A 23,388-nucleotide genomic window follows, 5' to 3' on the forward strand; every position below is an offset into this window, starting at 1 on the left:
ACTTTTCAACCCATGCTATCATCTGCCACTGAAAAATTGGATGTGAAGACTAAATTATAGCAACAAATAAAAGTTCTTCTGCCTATTAAACATCTAAAGCATTTTTATCAAATTTATTGTTAGGATAATTGAAATTAGGATGTTTATGCAATCATATCTTGAGTAACTCCAGGACAGTTTGGGTAAAATCACATACAAAGTGCAAACAAACCGTGTAAATGGTGAATCTTATTAATAATTAATGCATCTGAATGCCTGCCTGCTTGTGATGAAAAGCTGCCCAAGCAGCTACTGCAACAAACATCTAAGAGCTATTTGGGAGCTATCATTGTTTTATCATTGCTTTATTTACAAGACCAAACAGTTGAAACCATCGTTAAATTGAAATCTCAGAATGACAACAATTTTCTATAAGTATTAAAGCTTTTCCTTATTTCAGCCTTTGTTTATTTTCTTTGAAAGACTTCAGCGTGTTGGATTAATTTGTTGTTAAGATAATGATACCTAATGACACTACTGTGTCTATTTGTACTGGCATTGTTTTCATGCATAACACTAGTAACTGTCACCCAAGAAAAGATGAACACTAGAGCAAAAGAGAAAGCTATAAATTTAAAAAAAACAATTCACACACTTGACACAATAATCAATACAAGATCACACAATGATCAGACTCGCAGTACACTAAAATGACTTTTAAACCATGACACATTTTAAACAACATTTGTTTGTCTTGTAGGGAGAGGGTTGAAGAAGGGGAGTGGAGGAGCAGGAGGGGGGTTGATATGATACTTTCTGCTCCACTGATCTACTATCATGGATGTAGGTAGGCTATAGCCACAAACTTTCACTATCAGATACCATACCACAATGAGAGTAGTGTATAACCGCCTGAACGGTTAACAGTCAGAAAATAGTCCTTAAATTGACCCACTGTTGGTGACTTTTTTGGCACTTTTTGAGTCATCGTCATTCTTTCTCATGCTTGGATGTACAAGAGGGTTAACTAAACTACTGATGGTCTAAAATCTGAAGGTTTAAAGGTGATTTAAGGCATTTTAGAGAATCCTGGGTGAAACAAGAAGATTCTGCAGTAAGTGCTGGCAGATGTGTTGGGAAGCACTATAGATGCTAACCTTTGACCTCTTCTAGCTCCAAAGTTGAAGGGGTCTTTGTTGCAAATGTTTGATGTGCTGTGATCATATGGTGGGTATGTTATGTCCGTTGAAAACTGCTTTAGCAGCCTTGGAAAAGTGACAAATTTAGTGTGTAAGCCAATGGAGCAATTAACTGTTGTACAAGACCTACAAGCAAACTAACTGTATATTAACTAGTAAACTGTCATTAATGGAATGTAGTGATTCTCCACACAGATGATGCAAGTCTGGTAAATGCTGTGTGTACATTCCAAACAAGTTTGCCTCATCCATCAATTTTACTAACCATTATCCCTTCCTTTCTAACATGATATCCCTCACTCAGTAATTGCATGGTTGCTAATCTTCCAAATTAAGAAATTAGCGCAGCAGGTATAAAAAAAATGTTTAATTATTCCATTTATGCACTTGTTTGAAAAGGAGTAAGTAAGTGTTTAAATTTTGTACATCTAGCAGTTTTGAAGGCTCTGAAATTGGTCTCTTATCAAAAAAAAACTGCTATACATCTTTGGACTTGTATAGCAATTTGACCATTTTGCCTAGCATTTTGCAAAGCCATACTGGAGAAATTATCCCCTTGGCTAGTTTTCAAGTACTACAGGAAAGATTAGCTACAGTTAACCCTCTTTGAAAAAAAACCCGCAAATTTCAAACTCAAATTAATAACCTAGCTTCTAATCATCGTAATAACAACATTCAGCAATATTTATTTTTACCTGATTCAGCCTCTAGCATCTGGATGGCATTGGATTTGGCCACCTCCAGCGAAACAACCCACTTCTGTTTCTCTACTTCATTGTTGGCACGGAGATGGAAAGTTTGAGCGTCGCAAGAAATCACAAACGAGCAAGAATCTTGCACGTCAATGAAGGCTCCTACCAAGTTAATGCTTCCTCGGCAACTGTGAGCCATCTCCGCCTGATTCCTGTTGTTAAAATAAAATATAAAAAAATTTACTTCTCAATTTCAATCAAACAGGTCACTTAATGCAACTGGTGACTTCAAGAATCCAATGTGGCCTTGTTTCAGGACTTTTGTGAAAAATACAACAACAAAAGTGGCAATTTTAGTCTAACATGATGCAAACCAACCCTGTATTTATCGGTATATTAGACTGGGCATTCAATTTACTGGAGAGACATAGTTGTAAACCAAAGTTATAATTAAGTTAAATACAAGTTTGTTAATACCAACTTTTAATATAGCGTTCACATCTTTACTAGCAGTTTTCAAATTTATGAATTTTATTTCTCATGAAACACTGAAAATAGTATAATTCAGTGCTATACACATTGGTATTTGTGTAGCAATTTACCCAAGTTTGCATAGCAGTGTGATACTGGATAAATTATCCCCAAACACACACCAACCGTTACAAGCAATAAACTTGGATAATCACCACACCCCCCACCCTCCCCCAACCCACATCTGACAGCCCTGGGCCATTTAAAAACCAGTTACGTATAATCTTTTGGCTTTGTTAAGCACATTCACAAGTCAGTATTTTGATGGATCAGCTAGAGCAAAGAAATTCATGGGATTTGAATCCCCTTCTAGCCACAAAAATGCTTTGCTTTTTTTCAACTGTGTAAAATTTCGGTCAGTTTTCTGTTACTCATAGATTGAATTACATAAGTCAGTATTTCGTCGCACATACCTGTAATACGACAGCAGCCCATTAGCGAGTACAAACCACCTTCTTTGATAACCCTTAAGGTAGTTTGTCCACTTGTACAGCCAGCCCTTCATACTTTCTGGTGGGCTCCCTTTCAGATCTGAATGCATCTTCACTTTTACCCTGCCAGAGTATCCTGGCCTCTACAGTAACTGCAACAAATGACGATATAATGATATGTATTAGTAAGATTCCTTTGAACCGAATTATGAGAATGTCAACTATAACATGATACTGTACATGCAGGTATAGGCCATCCATGAACTATCGTAATGCTGTCAAACATGTCACTATATAGTTCGCATGCATCTGCAAAGTTACACATTTCATACTTTCACAGAAGATGCCACAGTGAACAGCCTACTACAATTCTAAGGGTGCCAGTGACACATCCTCAAACCTACAGTAAATCTAAAGTAACAACACCACTTCACGGGAAACTCAGGTAGCAGACAGTGTCACACTCACATTGCAAAGATAAATATTCCACACTCTTAAAGGGAATGAAGACTCGCGCACAAAGAAACCTCTCATGCTGGTAATCTGACATTAGTGGTTGTGCAAGCGATGTGACCCTTAGTCTTGTGTGTGAGTTGCATGCTGTGGCTGGTGATGAAATTGGATTCAACAATGTGGTGGCTGCAGATGATGCATCTCGAAGTACGATCACATTTGAAAGTACCATGCTGAATGGGTCACATCACTTGCACAACCACTAATGTCATATATCTGATCTGTTGTAGAGTTTGCGGCATCCAGTATGTTGGCGAACCAAAACCACCCTCAAGAAGCAATTCTATGGTCACAGATCCACAGTCATTACCATGAAGACTGAGACCCCAGTTGGAGAACTTTTTAACCTTCCCAACCATACCATTAACGACATGTCCCTACAGGGGATTGAATCCTTAGGTAGCCGTCCTGACCTAGTATGAATCAGCAGAGAGAGGCTGTGGATGCAACGCCTTCGCACCATTCAACCTCATGTGCTCAAATTCAGGAAGGACATGACTAACTCTTCTTATGTTCCCCCCCACCTGCTCCCCTTGCAACCCCCCCCCCCATCACTCCTCTTCTCAGCTCTGTTCCACCCTTTTTTCTCCACACCTTTCTGTCTTTGTCCTTCTCCAGTTTATTCCCTACTCCTTTCTCTTAATCCTCTCTTTGTCCCTCCACTTTTTATCTTCTACTTATCCTCTTCCCCTGTTGGTTTCTTTCTTCTCTCCATCCCTTGTCTACTAATCCCCTTACATCTATCTCTTTGTGTTCACCATGCTCATTAACCTGTCTGTATTCTGTGCATGTTTTTGTCCCTTCTATTACTGTTACTTGTCATTGAGCCTTTGAAGAAGATCCTGCTAGGATTGTAACGTCAGGCCAACTTACTTATATACATAGAATTAATTAAGGAATATAGTTACATCTAGTATGATCTAACCTAGCCCAGCCTAACTCCTCTAAGTAAGGCTATGCCTATGTAATAATAACTATATTGCCTACAGTACAGGCCTTCCTACTGGCATGCTGCCACACCAAAAATTAATCAACTTTGAACCACACAAGATATGTGAGTAGGAAATTATATATAATTTTATGTGAACCTCCTTATCACTGCAAAACGACCAGGAAATCTTCAATATTCCAAAACTCTATCCCGGTCCGTCCAACCTTCAGTGTAGTGACTCGCTAGGTCCTGGGCCTAGCTTTACGTGCACTGTATAGAACGTAAGTAACTTCTCGCCGCGAACATTCAATAACTTCAATTCGGCGATTGATCCTCCTTCTAACATACTGTACTGCGTGTCTCTATCTCTTCCTACGTGACTGTGTGATTCAGGTGAGCGCGCTAATTATTTTCCGTGATATGGTTCCGGAAAACTTCATAGCGCCAATCGATCCCGTAACAAATGACAATTAAAATTTAAAACTGGCAATGTTTTGCACTACAGTTCCCACAATCCCCGCAAGAATATATAAATATGGTCTAATAGTAGTACGGGGTACGATTTCTTACACAGAACGTAGTCTAGTACAGTAATACTGTGAGTATTCGTTCATGTTCGTCGACGTGACAGATACATGGGACTTTTAGTTACATAACGGAAACCGCTACATTGATGCATGTGGAAGACAGAGATCTTATCATAAATTAAGAGCTCAAGGCCGCCTACGAAATGTAATTAATGTACTATTATTTAATTTACAGTGCACATATTTCGTATTACAAGTTTGATATGTTTAATTTTATCTTATATTAACTTTACAAAGTTACATATAGCCTAACTACAAGACAAGTTGCATAGCCTAAGTTGGGTCTAAATCTAAGGGACTGTAGGCCTAGCGGTGTTGCACAAAATACGGAATAGGCTAGGTCTAAGTAGTCCAACTTAGGCCAACGTAAAGCTAAGTCTAACTAATATACCAAATTAATGCATTCCATCGTTAGCTTTCATACCATGGTCATATAAACACATAACAAACCGATGCCAGTAATGACGTCCTTAATCTTTCTTATTTTTGACAGGATCCCCACAATCACATTTTTCTGGTGAGGTAGGCCTAACGTTAACTAATACTACCTACCCATTGGAAACTTTCTCACCGTCTATTTTCATGCAGCTACTTTGTTACAGTTTTGTGTAAATGATTTTTTGTAAACATGAACATTTTTTACAGGAATTTTTGGAGCATTCAGTTGGTGGACATAAATCTCAAACTTTCATTCCCATGGCCTTATAAACAAGTAACAAACCAATGCCTGTAATTGTAAATGTAATGCCGGCCTAAATCATCTGTTTCACTTACTGGAAATTACAATCACATTTTCATGATGTGGTACTTCTTTGCCACAGGAATGTTGATTTTTATGGAGTTATTTTGTTCCTTACAGACAATTACAATGAGCAGCAAATCATCAAAATCGTATAAGTATGAAGTAAAGGGTAAGAAGGCAAGGGATGCTCTCAACCAGGAGGAACAGGAATTATTTGATCTCTGTCAACTCTCTGGTGTAGAAATAAGCCCAGCAGTACTGAGGTGAGACTGGGAGTAGTAAAGTTGATCCAATTTGTACGACTATATATCTGATATTTGATAACAGCAACGTAGTATTTCTGGTGATTTGTATTTATTAGTACAGTATATATATAACACAGTACTAGGATACATGTACTTAGGGAACACCTGAAATTACCATATTCTACCATACTATGGCTGTATACATGATAATTCATCTCATCTAGTAGTAGTAGATCACCTACATTGGGCTCAATCTTCCATCTACAGAATTATCCTGGATTTACTCAAGTTGAATGTGTCTCCTTTGACGATCGCTGAAATGTTGAAATCCATGATTCATCAGGGACGTTTGGCAGAGACAGACTCTGCTTCATCAAAGATGAGTTCCACCTCTCGACCCTCCTCCCGGAAAGGGGACAAATCTGGGTCCTCCAGAAGTGGACTTTCCTCCAGCAGGGACAAGGAGAAACAGAGACACGAGAAACCAGGGAAGAGCGCAGGAAGCCACAAAAGCTCTCAGGGTCAAACCTGAGGGGGTCAATCGAGTTGTTGTGACGGATTCGGTCGGTGACTGAGCTGTTAGTTTTGAAGAAGAGAGTAATCTGCCGTTTCCAGAAACCTTGAATATCACAGATGCTGCAGTGTCCCAGAGAAGTCTTAAATCAGAGAATACCTAAAAGGTGGTAGATGGTGACTTAGATGTGTATGGGCTGCTGTTATTTAATTAATTATCTCAAGAAGTTCGTTTCTAAGTGACAGGTCTAAGAGCAAATGGTTACATGATCATTAAATTTGGCTAATTGACTTTCATGTTGCGATAAGTTTCGAACTTACTTATGCTTTGCAGGAGAGCAACTTTGTCACTGACCCAAGAGGAGGTGATCATGCATTCTTCAGAGTAGAACATTATAAGATTTATTGTTGGCGTAGCAACTTGAGGTCTTTCAATTATATTTCTCAAAAAATTAATGAAAAAGACAGATATGTTTACTACAAACTTAGCGATCTTTCTGCGAGTTCTTGTAAAGCTTTCACCATCTTGGCATCTGTGCATTCCCAATTGAATGATAAGCTGTACCTCAGATAGAAATACTGTAGGCTTAGCTTGACATGCTGTTACGTCCAAAATGGCTGTAGCCTAGAAACAAGGAATATAAACCTGAGTTATTTAAAACGTTCTTGGTTGCCAGTGATATACCACTGATGGATCCATTTTAGATGGAGGGTACTATGTAAGTAATATTCTTGACCCCAACAAGACCCAACATATGTGAAAGGGCTCTGACAAATTACTTACCTCAAGCCAATATCATTACATGCCTTCCACTATTTATTCCTTTGGTATGACTTTAAGTAACATGCAATTAGTTCATCATTTTCAGCTTGCAAACTTTATGTCACTGTATTTTTGATTTTGAATTCGTCATAGTTTGATAGTTACATGGAAGGGTGTGTAGGGAGGGTTTCATGAATGTCTTAATCTTGTCCGTTTGGTGAGACAAAGATTTTTCCTTACAACTCAAGTGGAAAAACAAACTCTTTTAGGCATTTGATCTTGTTTAATTGAAAACAAAATTGAATGAAAATATTATCAATGAAGAAATCAGATGTACACTATCACAGTGAATTAGTAGCACACTGACTGCTTTGTACGAAGCCTATCCATTCCAAGAGGGTATATTGTATCGGAGGATTTCTGTCGCTAGCAAGGTAGACCTAACTAGAACTGTTGAGGTTGTGTCTTCCTCCTTGATCTTAGAAAATATAAATTCAGACGGTCTGTTGTTCAACGTTGAAATTATTTTAGTTAGGCCTTGGGTTAATTTATTATATCATATTTTATCTAGGTTAAGGAAAATGATGCAAATTCAAGCTTTGTTTAACATTTATTGGCTATTAAAGCTGAGCAACTTATATGCCATGTACCTATTTATGTGTGCATGGTGGAGGGGAGGACAGGGTGTAGGGGAGAAGGGAATGGCTTTTTCATTTACAGGGGATATCCATGTAATCAATGGCACTAAGGGTAAAGTAGTGACAGTACTTCACTTCAAACTAACCCATGGTTTTTCTTGACTCAATTCATCGAATGAAAAAGAAAACGTGATAGTCTGCATAGTGGACATTGCTCTGTAACTTCAAGTGGACTTTTGACAAGAGAAAACTGGATTTTACAGGCCGCAACGACCTAATTTAAAACTGAGTTCAAATAAACAGAATTAAATGGAAACTAGATTTCTGTATTAATATTCTTTTTTTATTACTTTTTTTATGGGGGGGGGGGGGTCACATGATAGAGTGGGAAACAGCATAATGAGAATTTTTCCCTGAAGTTCATCACTTTGTAAATATAAATCTACCATAGTTGAGAATGTGGTGACAAAAATGTACATATTCCTATTGACAATGGAGGTTATTTTTTGTGTAACTGGTTGAAACTGCTCCAATAAAAGAATATTCTTACATTCAGTTTTCGTTTCACTTTGTTGTTTAAGAGGTCCCTTGGTCTTTGTAATGTCAATGACAAAAAATCATAATACTTTCATAAGTTATTTTTCTAACATGCAACAAAAACTCCACATTTCCAGAATTTAGAGTTTCCTGTATTTTATTTTTATTTTACAAATTTAGCAAAAATGGAACTACATACTTGACTGTTCCTACACAAATCAGGGAAGTATTTAAATAGAGCATGATAAAGACAATCGACAAAATGTATGGAAAATTTCCATGTACAGTAGTAATTGAAGTGAATGCAAGATATTCAGGCTTCACAAAAGTTAACATCTTAACTTCTGAGGCACTGCTTACCTCTATTCAGAGACACTTTCCCAACCACATGTGAGCCCCTTCTGTTCCAAACACTTTTGACCTTAGTTAACGATTCTTTCTTCCAATATTCACTCATTACACTTGATGACCCAGACCATCTTTTACTGTGGTTCCCAAACTTTTTGGAACCACTACCCAGAATGCCTTTCCCTCCTCGACCCTTTACCCCCTACAGTATGTTTTATGTCAGACAGTCATTCAACATAGAAAATGGTTCATTTTCATTTGCTGATATAGAAACGTATAAGCTGCTAGGTAGTTGTACTCTACATAGTCTTGGTCAAGACATTCAATTTATATATAAATATCGTCAAAATATAACACTGACTGAGGGAGCCCTTCCACAAAGCTGCCTGTCAGGGGAATACAATAAGCCTTCAAACGAGCAGATTTTCGAAAGAGGATGTGAGGGCGCACTCATATTAATTGTAACAGGCAAAGTGACAGCACAATGCCAGGTTCTTGAACAAGACTATACTCTACAGTACACCACAGCATGTTTTACAAATCAATAAAATAGTGCTTTTCTAAATCCATCACTTAGAGACTCCACTGTTAAATATTCACCAGTAAATGTCTGCCAATTTAGCAGTTTAGTCCTTATTTCAAACAACAAAATACATACAGGCCTGAACCAATGAACCTGGCTTTCAATTTCAACATAACTTTTTTCTGTCAGAAGCAGTGCCATTACATCCCCCCCCCCCCCCACCACCACTCTCCCACTGCCAATCGGCTAATTAGTCCCCGGGATAATGTACCCCAGGTTGGGAACCACTGATCTATTTGCTCAATATAGTACTGTTAGCAGAATATTATATTCCTTCTTTCAACTGTAGAAAAACAGGTCAGATTTAATAAGCATTGAGGACAAAACATAAGTTTCCAATTTCAAATCAAGGAGTGGATGTCAGTCAAATGCATGACCTGCAGTGAACACTGGTGGATATTAAGACTTCTAATAAGCACAAAATGATCAGCACAAGTCTTCCATATAATCTAACAATAAACTCTCTCCAGTCTCCATGCTGCTTTAAGGTTGTGTTAATAGTAACAGCAATATGCTTAAAGGTTGGAAACTATTGAAGAAACAACTTTGTTACAATAGGCTTCGGTCACTTTTAAGTAAAACTGGAAAAGTGCATTCTTTTTAAAAAAGTAGCTGATATTTGAAACAATACGGTGAGCTTGACATAGTATCACTAGACCTACTGCTACGGTATTAGAAACTGAACGCGAGCGAATCTAACAGCTAGTCAATTCTGTTCTAACACACCTGAAGGTCACTATGACACAATTTCAATGTTTTAACACATTCATTAGCATTCAGGTTTCTTAACCGTTTTGATCCAACTCCTTAAGAAAAAATATATATACCACACAGAGAATTCTGTTCATGCAAATAGAACCTTTCCCCTACCCCTCCCCCCGCCCATTACCACCCATCAAACGTACACCACCACCAAACATCTGGATTACACCCTTGATCGCAGCTCTTCTTTTACATATAAGCGTTGCAGTTCAACTGGATGACTCTGATCAGGATATTATGAAAATCACATTTATGCGAGAAGAGTGATTAAACCTGTTTAGTTAAATATACACAACGACCTGAGAGCAACCTTCACAAACAGCACTCTCCGCTGTGTTACTTATAGCTGTAATGCATTTTAGCATTCCTACATGTCAATGATGTCATTTATGAGCTTATCTTTATATTGCTTTATTTCAGGTGTCTTCTAGGGGAAAAACTCAATGAGAGCACTTATCATTACATTTAGGCCTCTATCTTCATAATTCATGCTTTGTCAACCAACTTGACAACAAGGATGGATACTATCGATATGCATTGCCCTCATGATATAAGAAGACGGGGGTTGAAAGTGGATCAAGTTGTTTAGGGTTTTCGTGCCTTAGGTTTTCATCTTTGGTTATTGACTCAGTAAAGTGAAGATAGACCTCTAATGTAGCAATATGTGCTGGCACTGTGTGTGTGGGAGAGGGGGGACACAGTGGGCATGCTCACCTCCACATTTCCCCTCCACCCCCTCCCCCCCCCCCCCCCCGCTTTCCACATGCACAATGAAAAAGATTATTACGGTAGATGGAGACCAAGCAGTCCTTAACCCACAATAGTATATTATGTACAACTGGCTATTATACATCTTTACACCCACCAACTGGCAACAAGTCCCGGAGTTGGACATTTTTCAAAATGCTAATACCAGTCTTTACTGGCCTCTCCTTTCATGCTTCAAAGGATTTGTACTGCCAATATGACCAGCAAAATTGAGAGCAATCACATTTGGTTACTGCTTTCTGGAGCCAGAATAGAGCCTTAAGTCATGTCAACATGGGGTCCAGGGGCCAGCCATAGGGTCCTATAGTAAGCTGGGGTGAAGGGGGCTAGGTTTTGCAGTTGTCATCGATTCTCAGAATTTGTAACTTGGAAGTAGATGTAAATTACAGTCAGTAGAAGTCAACCTTTGCTCTTTGTATTTTTTTTTCTTCTTTGGACTGCTTAGGTGGTATACAAACAAATCAAGCACCATAAATAATTAAATAGCCATAATTAATTGAATTAATGTCTTATAAAGCTATATCATGGTTAACTTTATTAAGAATGTACCCAGGAGTGACATAATAGATTGGTTACTATTGGCCATAATATGAATTACCATGGAAGTGGTATGTCAAGCTTAAAATGAGAAAAGTTGACTAACATCTATCAGTTGAAATAATAATTTAATCTGTAATGATATGAATTTAGGATATGAAGTCAAGTGACCTACTAAATGCAATTTCTACCCAGTTGAAGAAAAAATAATAATTTAATCTGTTACAATATGAATTTGGGATATGAAGTCAAGTGACCTACTAAATGCAATTTCTACCCAGTTGGAAAAATAATAATTTTAACCTGTTAGAATATGAATTTGGGATATGAAGTCAAGTGACCTACTAAATGCAATTTCTACCCAGTTGAAAAAAATAATAGTTTAATCTGTTAAGATATGAATTTGGGATATGAAGTCAAGTGACCTACTAAATGCAATTTCTACCCAGTTGGAAATATAATAATTTTAATCGGTTAGGATATGAATTTGGGATATGAAGTCAAGTGACCTACTAAATGCAATTTCTACCCAGTTGAAGAAAATAATAGTTTAATCTGTTAAGATATGAATTTGGGATATGAAGTCAAGTGACCTACTAAATGCAATTTCTACCCAGTTGGAAATATAATAATTTTAATCGGTTAGGATATGAATTTGGGATATGAAGTCGAGTGACCTATTAATGTAAGGTGACCAGACGTCCCCGATTTTCGGGGACAGTCCCCGATTACAGTGTGATGTCCCCGATGAACAAGTGTCCCCGACAATGTCCCCGATTCGTCAAAATGTTCAGGAATTTCGAAAATATCCCACATTATTAGTAAAATAATTGTAAAAACAAAATTTAGTCAAGTGTGCAGTCGCAGAACGGAACTTATAACCAGTATTTCAGGTGGGCAAGTGTAAAGTGGAAACACTGTTAAAAATATGCTCGATCTAGCCTAGCACTCTTTCGACCGTAAATATGGCAACTACGGCGACACAACGACACTTATAGTGTGAGCATGAGCAAATCACAAGCTCTCAAAGAACCACGTAAAGTAAGTGGATTTCATTTAAGAAAAAGCTACATTTTTGAAAATAAAATTGTTTTAAAATGTGCTTCAAAGTATCACCATTTTACATCTAAGCACCTTAGGCACTTGAAAATTTTCCAAAGGGGAGGGGGACAGCCCGTTTCCTTAAACCCCTAGGCTCCCCCATATCAGTCACGCAATAAATGTCCCCGATTTCAGTCACAAAAAGATGGTCACCTTATATTAATGCAACCTTGAAACTTTCTTTAGTAACTACTCCCCCTATGTACGCAGGACAGTGAACCCGCATGATCTGTACATGTCAGAGATCAGAGGGTGTCCAGAATCCAGATGTGAAGAAAAATCCAGATTATACAAGCTTTTCTGTAACTTGGAATAGCATTCCCTTTTACAGTCCATAGACTTACATGGCATCATCCATTTTGAAATCCGAAATAAAATGCCTCCGAGTTTACATGGCCACAGTTTATATAGCTACGGTATTGGAAAACCTGTACAAAAGTGTGCTCTTTGTTACGATCACAAACAAGTTTGTATTTGTTAATGTAATTTGCAGTACCTGTACTGGACCGATGATACATTTGAAGTGTTGTATATTGGTGCTCTCTGCGCACGCCCAACATCAATGACTGGCGCTGCCGTGTTCATACTGCTTAACTCGACGAGTTCCATTCTCTGTCAGCGGATCATTACGGTACCGTGAGTTGATCACTAGTAGTGAATACAAAGAGCGTAGTGACAGAAGAACGGATGTGTTTGAAACTTATTTCAGTAGTTTCTGGTCAAACTCATTATTTTTAAGCACCTTCATCTGTGTTGTTCTCTATAGCAACCCTTTCTTCATTCTGCCAAACTGCACAAAGTGGAGCCTTGCACCAGTCAATCACTAGCAAGTCTGTATGTCTAACTTCTGACATGTTTGTGAGTGCTTTCACAAGATTGTTTTTACTTTGATCCAGAGATCTGTGAAACAGCTCGTACTCACACACGCTCAGGAGACATCATGAACCAAATTACCTGATCAGCATTGATTTGTGACAAAATATGCAATGAATAAACATCAGGAGTCTGGACAAGAGTGATGATGGTGGTGGCCATTCCCAGGGTCCAGACCAATCTTTTGCTCGATGCCTAACTCACTACTTTTGCAGCCGCAAATAGAGTACTCTCGAATTTCGAGCCGGTCGAGATGGGTGTACAAAAAACCACTTATTCCTAGCTGAAAAAAACAGCTGCGAAAAAGTATGAAAACTAATTAGATATCGCAGGGTAAGCATCATAACTCCATGTGTTCATCGCTGCCATCAAGACTGGGTCCAAACAAAGGTCTTTCTATGTTTACAGCTACTTCTTCATCTTCTTCACCCATGACGTCAGATTTGCGGGAAGCTTCACTATCTTTGGACGGACAGACTCTGTCAGCCGTAGGAACGTCAGGGGGATTCCACAGAATCATGGCTGTACAAGGATTTGCTCTGAAAATAAGAGCGAAGAGAAAATTACTCAAAACATCAACTGCTGTGACTTTTACAGTTCTAATAGCCAATTGACGCCAAGCAACTGTTTGTGTTATAAATATATAAATATAAATATATCTGAATAGGGCACAGTTGAAAAGATGCTCTGTCAGCTGCTAGTGTTAACTTTAACGACAACATGCAGTACAGCACACCAAATCTTGATCAAGTCTTACATTTCACAGCTGAAACATTGACACTTCAGCCTAGAGCCCTCGGTCCTGCCATAGTTTCATTAATTTGCAAATATTCCTTGCCTTCACTTGCATGTAGGCATCGAGGACAAATCTGACATTGTTTAATGCTGTTTACCGACCTATTGCATGCCATTTTGAAACTGAAGCAAGAAACACTTCATATCGTCCGTTCAGACAGAGCACTCAGTACTGTATTGGTGGCTCTAAGGAATCTTCCATGAAGTGGAATACAGATTGTGAAATGTGACCAGCTACTCTCTGGATGGGCAAATTTTGTATTAGTTACATTCAATTAATACCACATAAAGGAATATCTGTAATACAAAAATAATTGAAACTTGTTGCAGAGAAAATATAGAAATAAAAAATTAAAATCAAGTAACTTCCAGAGCCTTGATTAGGACCTAGCTTCCCTGAAAACTTTTTCTTGATGATTCCCTTGTGTGATACCATTAAAGCATGTTAAAGTAGATGTGTTAGCCACTTGCAGCAACCATCTTATAAAGAAAAATTGAGTCAGCAGAACTTTGTAGTCTGCGACATATGTAACAGGTTGGCCTAAGCTACATATATATTCAAACTTACGTTGCTAGGCTTAGGCCTAGTTGCCTATATAATTAACATTGTGCCTAGTCTATGATAGGTTAGCTTGCCCGTATTTATTGCTCTCGTTTCCACAGATGAACACACTGTGCATTGGTTAATATTATACTAGAACTATTCTAGGCAGGTGGTTGTGTGATTAAGGGATGCATTGTGATCAGGGAGTGGTTAGCTTTGGGCTGTGAATCAGGACTGGGGTTCATCACATATTATTCTTCAGTTTTTATCTACGTAGACTTTAGGACTTGCACTGGGTGGGTGGGTGGGCATATTTTGGGGGGAGGTTAAGGATATTCAGGTTAACATATACCTTGAACTGTCTTTGTTTGACTCGACTCTGTCAAGCTATGCCATCAACTTGGTCACAAATTGTGTCTTTCATTCAATAGTGTGGAACAGATACAACAATCTCTACCCAACAAATAGAAAATCCTTTTTTCTTGTCTTGCAACTTACTCTTGATTCATAAACTCATAGAACAAAACTTGACATTAACAAAATATAGAAACAAAGGTTACTCTTACATTTTCTTAGCAATTCTATCAGGCAAGACTTCTGTTGGTGACTGTTTGAAAGCTGTTTTGAGATGATCTGAGATTTGTAACCTTTGACCCCCTGAATGTCTGGGCCGGCTCAGCACCTCATCTTCCTCTTCGTCATCAGAGTCCATCAGCCTGTGGAAAATTTTATTTTTGTAAATACTTATAGATTTACACTTTCATATAGTTTTTCTCTTGTGTTTTAAACTTTAATTAACTGTTCAAGTACTTATATGAGAAACACCAGTAATGTATTCCTAACAATTTCACACAAATATTTATCTTGCAATGGGGCTGTTTTGAAACAAATCTACCTATTTGATCATGTCTCCCGACAGGCCTTCCCCCCACCACCCCTACTCACACCCTTTCACCTGCCTTAATCCTTACCTCAACCAATAAATCATGCCAACTTTGGCTGTTCAATCTGAGCTAGAGATACAAAGGTGAGGCCAGTCCTGGGTGAGGCAACAGTCTGGCTATGATCCAGTGTCCCAATTAGATGATATTTGTGAACTTCCTATACACCCCTCTCGTGGAGATTTCTAACTCCTCTGCCAGGGTTGGAGAATCACAGAGCAGCAACATAACATCTGCTCAAAGTCATCCTCTCAGAGAGGAAGGATTTATCAGATATTTTGATCTGAAGATTAAGATGCATTTTTTAACCCATGGTTGAGGCAGAATACTAGAATGGTATCGACTAGATTTCTTCATAAATGAGGTTAAATTTGATCTGACACCCACAAGGATTCATTGATGTGGGTTTCTTGAAAGACACTCCATTATTGCATGTCATTCTTGCAAGCCTGATTCTTTTGTGCAACTACCTGCAGCCCACTGCTACCCCCTCCAATCCCCCCCCCCACCTCACCAATCACAAAAATCAACTCAGCCCCTTATGATAGGGGTAGGGCAGTTCAGTAAAAGAGAGAGAGTGCTCATCTTTACCTGCTGTCAATATCTTCCATGATACTTCTAACATCAGCATGTCTTGAGTCGAGCAACGAAGGCGGTTGATGACTAAGATGTGAAAGACTCAAACCGTCAAACCTTGCAGCCATCCTCTCCTCGTTCACAAATATCTTTCTCACTGGCTGGAGGGATCTGTGCAAAAAAGATGAAATAAAACAAAGAAAAAATTTTTTTATTAAACTGATTGTGGTTTGAACTTGAACCCCATAAGGACAGCACCATCTAAATACATGATACTGTGTCACACAGCTCGTCATCGACCATCGACCGATCCAAAGTTCAAGTAACAGAGTGAGTCGAAGATTGGTTTGATAGAAATATGAATGGCAAACTGTGCTATTGCGATGAGCAATAATCACTATAACTAATACTACAACAGCATCTGTCGAAAGTTCCCTATGTGACGTCTGTGCAAAAGAAGAGACATATTGTAGGGGATGGCTGGGAATAAGGAGGGCGCCCTCAGCTTTCCTTCTATTGCAATGCAATCCCTGTCAAATGAAAAAAGGAAAACAGTTTACCTTTCATCTGTTTTGTCCATACTTTATCTCCTTGGACCTCTCTGTTTTCCCCATGTAATATCCTTTAATTTTTAAATCAATTATGTTTTGTTTCATTGGGACATGTGTTAAAGTTATTGTATCATTGTATGTACTTATTATGATATTCTGGTAAAAAGTTTGTCTACTCAATCAAGATAAGTATTCCGTTCATCTTTATAGTTTGTTGTACCTTGGTACACCAGAGCAGAAGTGTGTCTTCAAAACTCCAAGGCTGGACTCACACAGATACTTCATGTTTTGAATTTTAAGCCATTTTTCATTCATTTTCATAATTATTTTAGATTTTGCACTTACATGCCCTCATCTTCATCATCTGAATGTGAACTTCTCTTCTTTACTTGCATAGGCCAGCATGGTGATGAATGCCTCCTCTTTTCTAAGTACCTGCAAAAAAATAAACCCCCAATAGGAAACCAATAAATAGCAACACAGAACCAGACGATGTAAAAGACAATGTAAATGCTGTATATTTCAAAAATCAACGCTGTCAAATATTTCTGGGCTTTTTATTCCTGCTGGTTTCAGTCTGGGATATTCTGACGTAATGATTCTACGACAGCATATTGAAAAAGCAAAGCCACACTATATCCATATAAATTTACATCATCTAGTGTCAACAGCAGGAATAGTCAAAAATTGTCTATTTACCAACATTGAGATTGTAACAGATATTTTCAGGGCATGTACTCATGTATTAAACAATTAAAGTGAAAGATAAATATGCGTGCTGAAAGCAGTCATACTGTAAGATGTTTTGAGAGAGATCCCTCTTAATGTTAATTGATCTTACTTTTGCCTCCTGAGAGAGCTTTCACTTCTACTTGATCCGAGGCTTGAGGATCCTTCCCTCCCTGGCCGCTCCTGTCTGGAACCCGAGGGTCTTCTCGGCATTTCTCCGCTCTGTCCAGGGTGAAACTGTATGCTAGATCGAGAATCACTCACACGACTCGTTTCACTCGAAGACTCGAGCTGGTAACGTCCATTCACCGGAGACGACGACAGAGATCGGTCGTGGGTTGACGATTGCACATCGGATAAAATCAAAGCGTTCGATCTTCGAAACTTTTGCTCAAAACTGAAGGATTGTGGAACTTCCAAAGTTGAAAAGTAGGATACATTACGAAAATCATGAGTTTGTCGGTTGAAATCTATATGACCTTTCACCTTTGATGTACTCCGTACCTTCCCCAACGAGTCATCTAAGTGTTTTGGTGTCTGTTGAACTCCATTCCGTCCATTCTCATTTTCATTTCCTCCCATTTGAAACAGCAATCTTTAATCATATATGTTAAACATGATTAAGAGATATCTGGACTGGAAGTAACCTGAAATGAAATGAAACCAAGTGAAGAGAGATGAGGCCAACTTTTACCCTTCTAACTGTATAGTACTTTGGTATAATTAACAGAGTCAAAGGTAGCTACCCATTATGATATGCAAGTTAGGCTAGCATCAAGGCTAGAAGATGTTACAGAGAATATAAAACTGTAGGATATGTATAGACCTATAATAAGGTGACCAAACATCCACGACTTTTCACATACTGGCCCTGGATTAAATCTGTCCCTAGAAATGTTCCAAGATTTTGAACTGTCCCTGGAAATATCACCGAATATGTAAAGATATTTGGAATGGTTTCTGTGTACTGTAGCTGTTCATCCTTTCATTTGTAGAAACAGTGTCAACTTAGGCTGCAGCTGTTTGATAAGTTCTACAAATGTACTGTTCATTCATTGCTCACAGATAAAGGCATTGCAGATTAAAATTCACATCTAACATCTTTTTGGACCCAGTGATGAATAATAAGACTTCAGGTGCCATCACATTCTTATATCACTGGAGTTTTAGCATTCAGAACAAATTACTACTGAATGAGGTGTTCTTATTTGAGCATTGATCATCCTTGAAGCATTGAATCACAAAATAAAAGAGAAACCATCAAAAATTCTCCCTTTCAATGGACAGTTGCAAGGCACTAACCCATGACATCAACATGGGGGGGGGGGGGAGTTTGGGACGGGATAATCAACATTTACAATGAGACATTTTCATGGGAAATAATAGTCACCTTAGCCTACATATAGCAGAAACAAAAACATTATCAATATGCACAGTCTCAATTGTAACAAGAATTTTTCTGTGATTCTTACACACTGAACAACACGAAACATTTAGCCACAAAAAGATTGCTGCGATAAAGAAAACTAGTTCATATTGTTTACATCAAGTGCAAATGTGCCAAAATATTATCAAAATGCACAGATTCAATTGCAAGATTGTTTTTGTGATTCTTACACACTGAACAACACAAAACGTTTAGCCGCAAAATTATTTAAATTAGTTCATCTCGTTTACATCCAGTGCAATTGGCCAAATGTGCTGATAGTGAAATTGCCACACTAGATCATGCTCTTAAAACTGTGGTACGGTTTCACTTTACACATAACTGCCAATTTCAAGTCATTTTAGAGAACAGATCACTGGAGGTTAATTGGAAGTGCTGTAAGTTATTGCAATCACCAAAACGATTTGAACAGTTCCGTGGATTATGTGTGACATTGCTTAGGCGCTTGAACACCATAGCCTAACGATGCTTTCACACTTACAGTTTGCATTGTCTAACAAGTAACATGAATTGTTATTGTTCAATAGGTCTTTTTCTTTTACCTTTAGGCTAGCTTTGATATCAAAAAACACAGATTCAGGGTATGCTTGGACATATCTTTCTGTTCCATGGTATGGAGATGTATAATTCTGTCCGATTTGGTGAGATTTTGAGAGAGAAGAATTCGTTTTCGCTTTCTTTAGCTCATCTATCTTTCCAAACTAAGGTAATTGCCTGAATGTAGGCACATGCCTGTGTTAGGCTATACAACAACACTGTAGTAAATCCAGTGTAAATCCAGTATGAGCCTAATGTTACAATTGTCAATATAGAAGTAGAACACTAACAAGAAACATATCCAGAATCGTGGAAACTTAACTTAAACGTTAATATTCGTGGAACACTATTAGCAACTTAAATTTATACCAGGAAACTGAAACAGAATCTTACCCTATGTGTAAGTTTTCGACAGATGCCAATGTCTTAAATGTTACTCTGTACTCTAAGTTATAACTGCGAGGAAATAGCTTCACCAAATTAGCAATAACACAGGAAATGTAACTTGAAAAATACGGAGGTGGAGATAAGCCATAACTAAGTTCCCACAGTGAGAAAGGGTTCCTTTGTTAACGCAAATACACCAGAACTCTGAGCATTTTTCTGACAGTAAACTGCAGGAATTCAGTTAAGGGCATATAACATATCTTTTAAGGACGACGATGCTTTCCAATAAAAAAAATATCTGTTACTTCGATAAATCTTTCGACTAGAATATTTTTGAGACGCAAAATGGATTTTAAATGGCTCCGTAAGACGTTCACTGACGTCATATTAGGGAATCCCCTCACGATTGGTCTTCAAATTGCTTGTCTTTAGTTAGAGAGTATACCTGCCTCTAGAAAATCACAATGGTTTGTCCGTCGTTTCTCTTCACATCATAGGCGTACGAGGCGGGGGCAGACTGCCCCCCCCCCCCAATTTTTGCAGAGGACAAGAAATTCGGGCAAAAGTCCTGAAAAATTCGGGGAGCCTAAGAGGAGAAAACAAATATATATAGGCTATACATAAATATGCAGTAGCTTGCCCGAATCTTTTTCAAATTTTTGCCCGACAATTCTGTGGAGAGCGTTTTGTGTTATTTGCTTTGTGACATTATATTTTTGTGAGACAAATTGCAGTCTCACCCGACACAGCAATATTATCCCGCCCACTGTGTCGTTGAACAATGTATGTTTTTCTGGAGGTAGCTGAGTACTGTGTTAAAATAATAAATACGGTAAGTTAATAGGAGCTTAAAAAATATACTGTCCGATTTTTCCCCTTCAAAGTGATGTTACCATTTTTCTTCTTCTAATTTACCAAATTTTTGGGGAAGTGTAAATTTCTAAAACGTGACTTAGAGAATGTTTAGATGCAACTTGCAAGGCCTCAGAAGTGCCATTTCCGGCAATCTGAGAGGCATTTTTTTGCCAAAAAAATTCTTCTACGCTACGCGCCAACTGATGGTGGCGCTCCGCTTAGATAGTGTCACGGGAACTTTCGGACACAAAAGTTTCTGCCCCCAAACTGAAATGGTCCCGTACGCCTATGCTTCACATTGCCAACATTCGGTGTCGCCTACCGATATAAACGTTAAAAAATAACTCAACACACCACACCTTATTATGGTTTCTGGTGGTACTTGCCAATAAAGAAGCAAGAGATTGGTAAAGGGAAAGAGAAGATATCCAAAGTGATTTTTTTTTTGTGATAATCCTCAGCGTTGCAATTGGGGAACGGTCCCGTTCATGAGCTTGAATCAATTTTAGGACCCTTCAGTAAGCTTGCTCCATAGAATTGACATGCACTGTTGTTTATAAACTTTCTTTGATTGAAAAATTGAAGAAAAAAATTGAAAAAACAGGGGGAATAAAAGGATCAATAAAAGGAGTATAAACCAGCCTATACCGGCCATCGTGATTGATCACTGTCATATAGACTGACTCGAGAAATCATGGCCTCAACAACAACTGGAACATTGGTGAACAAATTTAAAGATGAACGATAGTGATTTTTCACCATCGACGAAAAAATACGATTTTATTCAAGAGTATTCTAGTTGATTTCCATTTTACACATGTGAAAATTCAAGTCAATCCGATGTTGGGAAAGGCTTAAAAAAAATTCCTAAACTCGTTGATTTTTTAAACAAAAATTGGGCTTTTCGCGAAAAGCGATATGATGATCACGTGATCTACAGTGACATGTGACGTCATTATGATGATAACAACGTGAGCTCGGCGTAGTGTACTTCAGCAGTGTGCACTTAGTGTGTAAGTTTAGTTGCAACCTACTCTATATTGGACTCGACAAACAACGTAAACCACTAGCAAAATCCAAGAAATTGCGTTGTAGGGGGATGCAACAGAACGAATGTGGACTCTACAATAAGTTTTTTCAATTTTCCAAGCGGAAAAAGTAGTGAGAGATATCGGAAACTCTGGATACGATTTGTGAGGAGAACCAGGAAAGACTTCATCGCACCAGGAGTTTCTCATGGCAAGAATGTGAAAGTTTGTTCTGCCCACTTCACAGAAGATGATTCTCGGGCCCAATTGAAATTTGCGTGTGGCAAGGTCACTAGAGTAATAAAAGTTTGAAAGATTGATGCTTTTATGCCGCATTATTTATATATATCCCGATAAATGCAACAGTAAGTGTTGGAACTGGAAGATATGTCAGACGTGAACAACCTAATGACTATGTGAGGAGAGAATCCACGTGCAAATTTCAATTGGGGCATGGACGTCGCTTAGGCAGAGTTTTTTGGGGCAGAGATGTGTTCATACCCTCCAAACCTACTACGAATAGGAAATGTGTGTATGCTCGAGCGAAACAAAACATCGTGTAAGTATTACTTACGGTAGCGCACACTGTCACTTATGTTTGCACAGTGTGAAAGTACCGTTTGCGGACCTACGTGAAGTTGGGCTAGAATACGATTCCTCCTGAAGCCCAAACCACGAGGCATGCATGTGAATAAACGCATTAGGCATTGCATGTAGTGAGAAAATTGTTCGAGCTAGACTAACAACTCGATTGAGTTCAAATGCGGTTGTATTTCAAGCTCAATGAAACCTTTCTGTTGGATTTCATGACGCACGGAACAAGGAACGTTTATGTTTTACAGTAGGCCTAGTGCGTACAAGCGAATCTACTTTGTTTAGAACTTTGGATTTTCTTTCGGATGTTACACTAATCTACGTTTGAGACTATCATCACTATTGTTATTGTGCCAGTTTGACTGGTAAGTGAGCACATTCATACATCACTCTGTATAAAACCCGCCAAAAACGTGATCTTGAGATTTACGTTACTTTGGGTCAGCTTGCGAGTTACCTTTTCAGATACTGGGAAATCGTTGCGAAATCGCCGCAAATTTCGTAAAAAAAACTTGTAAACACGTGGTGATGAAATCAAGAAACACTATGATATTCATTATCTATTTATGTCTTGAACATTACGCCGGAAAATAACAGTTATGCTGACACGAAATGCACGCACAGCTCCGTACTGAACAGTTCACAACAGAAAAGATCATCACAGTGACGTCATTCACTGACCTGAGGGCTGTTCAAGGTCGTTGCAGTGTTTGCAAATTCCTAAATTACGGAGGCGAAAAAACGATGTTTTAATTCCCTTTTTTATAACTTTCCGGTGTGCTATTTGCAAAATTAAAAAAATATGTTGCTTGGTAACATATAAACTACATTATATATGAAAATGAGAGATTTTTTTTCTGTCACTATCGTTCTACTTTAAATTTAAATTTCTAGCTAACAGCTAAGAAAATGTTCTACTTGGAAGATATCAAATTTTTCCTTCACAAAAAAGACTAACTAAACGACATGAACCAGTCATGCCAAACTGTATAAACTTCTGAACTTATTCTTCAGTAGTATATCTAATTTCATGTTTATGAAGTCCTCAAGCATCATAACAATTTGAAAAACTGATTTTGTTTTACCTCCATGAGTGCCAGGTTCACCTTATACCCTAGGCGAAGGCGTGGT

General features: G+C 38.3%; 3 protein-coding genes across 7 annotated transcripts in view; 1 reads left to right on the top strand and 2 right to left on the bottom strand.

Moving 5' to 3' along the window:
• The window catches only part of LOC139981558 (oxysterol-binding protein 1-like), a 68,276-nt gene extending 63,703 nt beyond the window's left edge, over nucleotides 1-4,573 (bottom strand). The window contains exons 1-3 of the mRNA XM_071994027.1: nucleotides 4,434-4,573; nucleotides 2,815-2,984; nucleotides 1,874-2,082 (exon numbers count right to left, since the gene is read on the bottom strand). Of these exons, the coding sequence (XP_071850128.1) occupies nucleotides 1,874-2,082; nucleotides 2,815-2,942 (337 nt within the window). The 5' untranslated portion in view covers nucleotides 2,943-2,984; nucleotides 4,434-4,573. The remainder of the gene's footprint in view (nucleotides 1-1,873; nucleotides 2,083-2,814; nucleotides 2,985-4,433) is intronic.
• LOC139981563 (mitotic-spindle organizing protein 2B-like) lies at nucleotides 4,172-8,083 on the top strand. 4 transcript variants are annotated; one of them, XM_071994036.1, is made up of 3 exons: nucleotides 4,172-4,399; nucleotides 5,723-5,868; nucleotides 6,118-8,083. In XM_071994036.1, the coding sequence occupies exons 2-3, from the start codon at nucleotides 5,732-5,734 to the stop codon at nucleotides 6,380-6,382; spliced, it is 402 nt and encodes a 133-aa protein (XP_071850137.1). In that variant the 5' UTR covers nucleotides 4,172-4,399; nucleotides 5,723-5,731; the 3' UTR covers nucleotides 6,383-8,083. The 4 variants fall into 4 exon arrangements, with proteins under 4 accessions (XP_071850137.1, XP_071850136.1, XP_071850138.1 ...); XM_071994035.1 differs by lacking the exon at nucleotides 4,172-4,399 and adding an exon at nucleotides 4,431-4,557; XM_071994037.1 differs by lacking the exon at nucleotides 4,172-4,399 and adding an exon at nucleotides 4,705-4,874.
• Nucleotides 8,084-8,440: 357 nt separating this feature from the next.
• On the bottom strand, nucleotides 8,441-19,934 carry LOC139981562 (uncharacterized). 2 transcript variants are annotated; one of them, XM_071994032.1, is made up of 6 exons: nucleotides 19,787-19,934; nucleotides 17,522-18,056; nucleotides 17,026-17,115; nucleotides 16,145-16,300; nucleotides 15,179-15,328; nucleotides 8,441-13,812 (listed from the first exon to the last, which is right to left on the bottom strand). In XM_071994032.1, the coding sequence occupies exons 2-6, from the start codon at nucleotides 17,989-17,991 to the stop codon at nucleotides 13,614-13,616; spliced, it is 1,065 nt and encodes a 354-aa protein (XP_071850133.1). In that variant the 5' UTR covers nucleotides 17,992-18,056; nucleotides 19,787-19,934; the 3' UTR covers nucleotides 8,441-13,613. The 2 variants fall into 2 exon arrangements, with proteins under 2 accessions (XP_071850133.1, XP_071850134.1); XM_071994033.1 differs by lacking the exon at nucleotides 19,787-19,934 and adding an exon at nucleotides 19,399-19,674.
• Nucleotides 19,935-23,388: the final 3,454 nt, after the last annotated feature.

The sequence above is a fragment of the Apostichopus japonicus genome, chromosome 15, assembly GCF_037975245.1.
Source record: "Apostichopus japonicus isolate 1M-3 chromosome 15, ASM3797524v1, whole genome shotgun sequence".
Lineage (NCBI taxonomy): Eukaryota > Metazoa > Echinodermata > Holothuroidea > Aspidochirotida > Stichopodidae > Apostichopus > Apostichopus japonicus.

Excerpts from the sequence above, each read along its gene's own strand:
- LOC139981563 (XM_071994036.1), top strand. The coding sequence starts at position 5,732 with ATGAGCAGCAAATCATCAAAATCGTATAAGTATGAAGTAAAGGGTAAG. Across the intron at positions 5,869-6,117 it reads ATAAGCCCAGCAGTACTGAG|AATTATCCTGGATTTACTCA; the intron begins GTGAGACTGGGA and ends TTCCATCTACAG.
- LOC139981562 (XM_071994032.1), bottom strand. The coding sequence starts at position 17,991 with ATGGGAGGAAATGAAAATGAGAATGGACGGAATGGAGTTCAACAGACA. Across the intron at positions 17,116-17,521 it reads AGCTCTCTCAGGAGGCAAAA|GTACTTAGAAAAGAGGAGGC; the intron begins GTAAGATCAATT and ends ATTTTTTTGCAG. Across the intron at positions 15,329-16,144 it reads ATGGAAGATATTGACAGCAG|GCTGATGGACTCTGATGACG; the intron begins GTAAAGATGAGC and ends AATTTTCCACAG.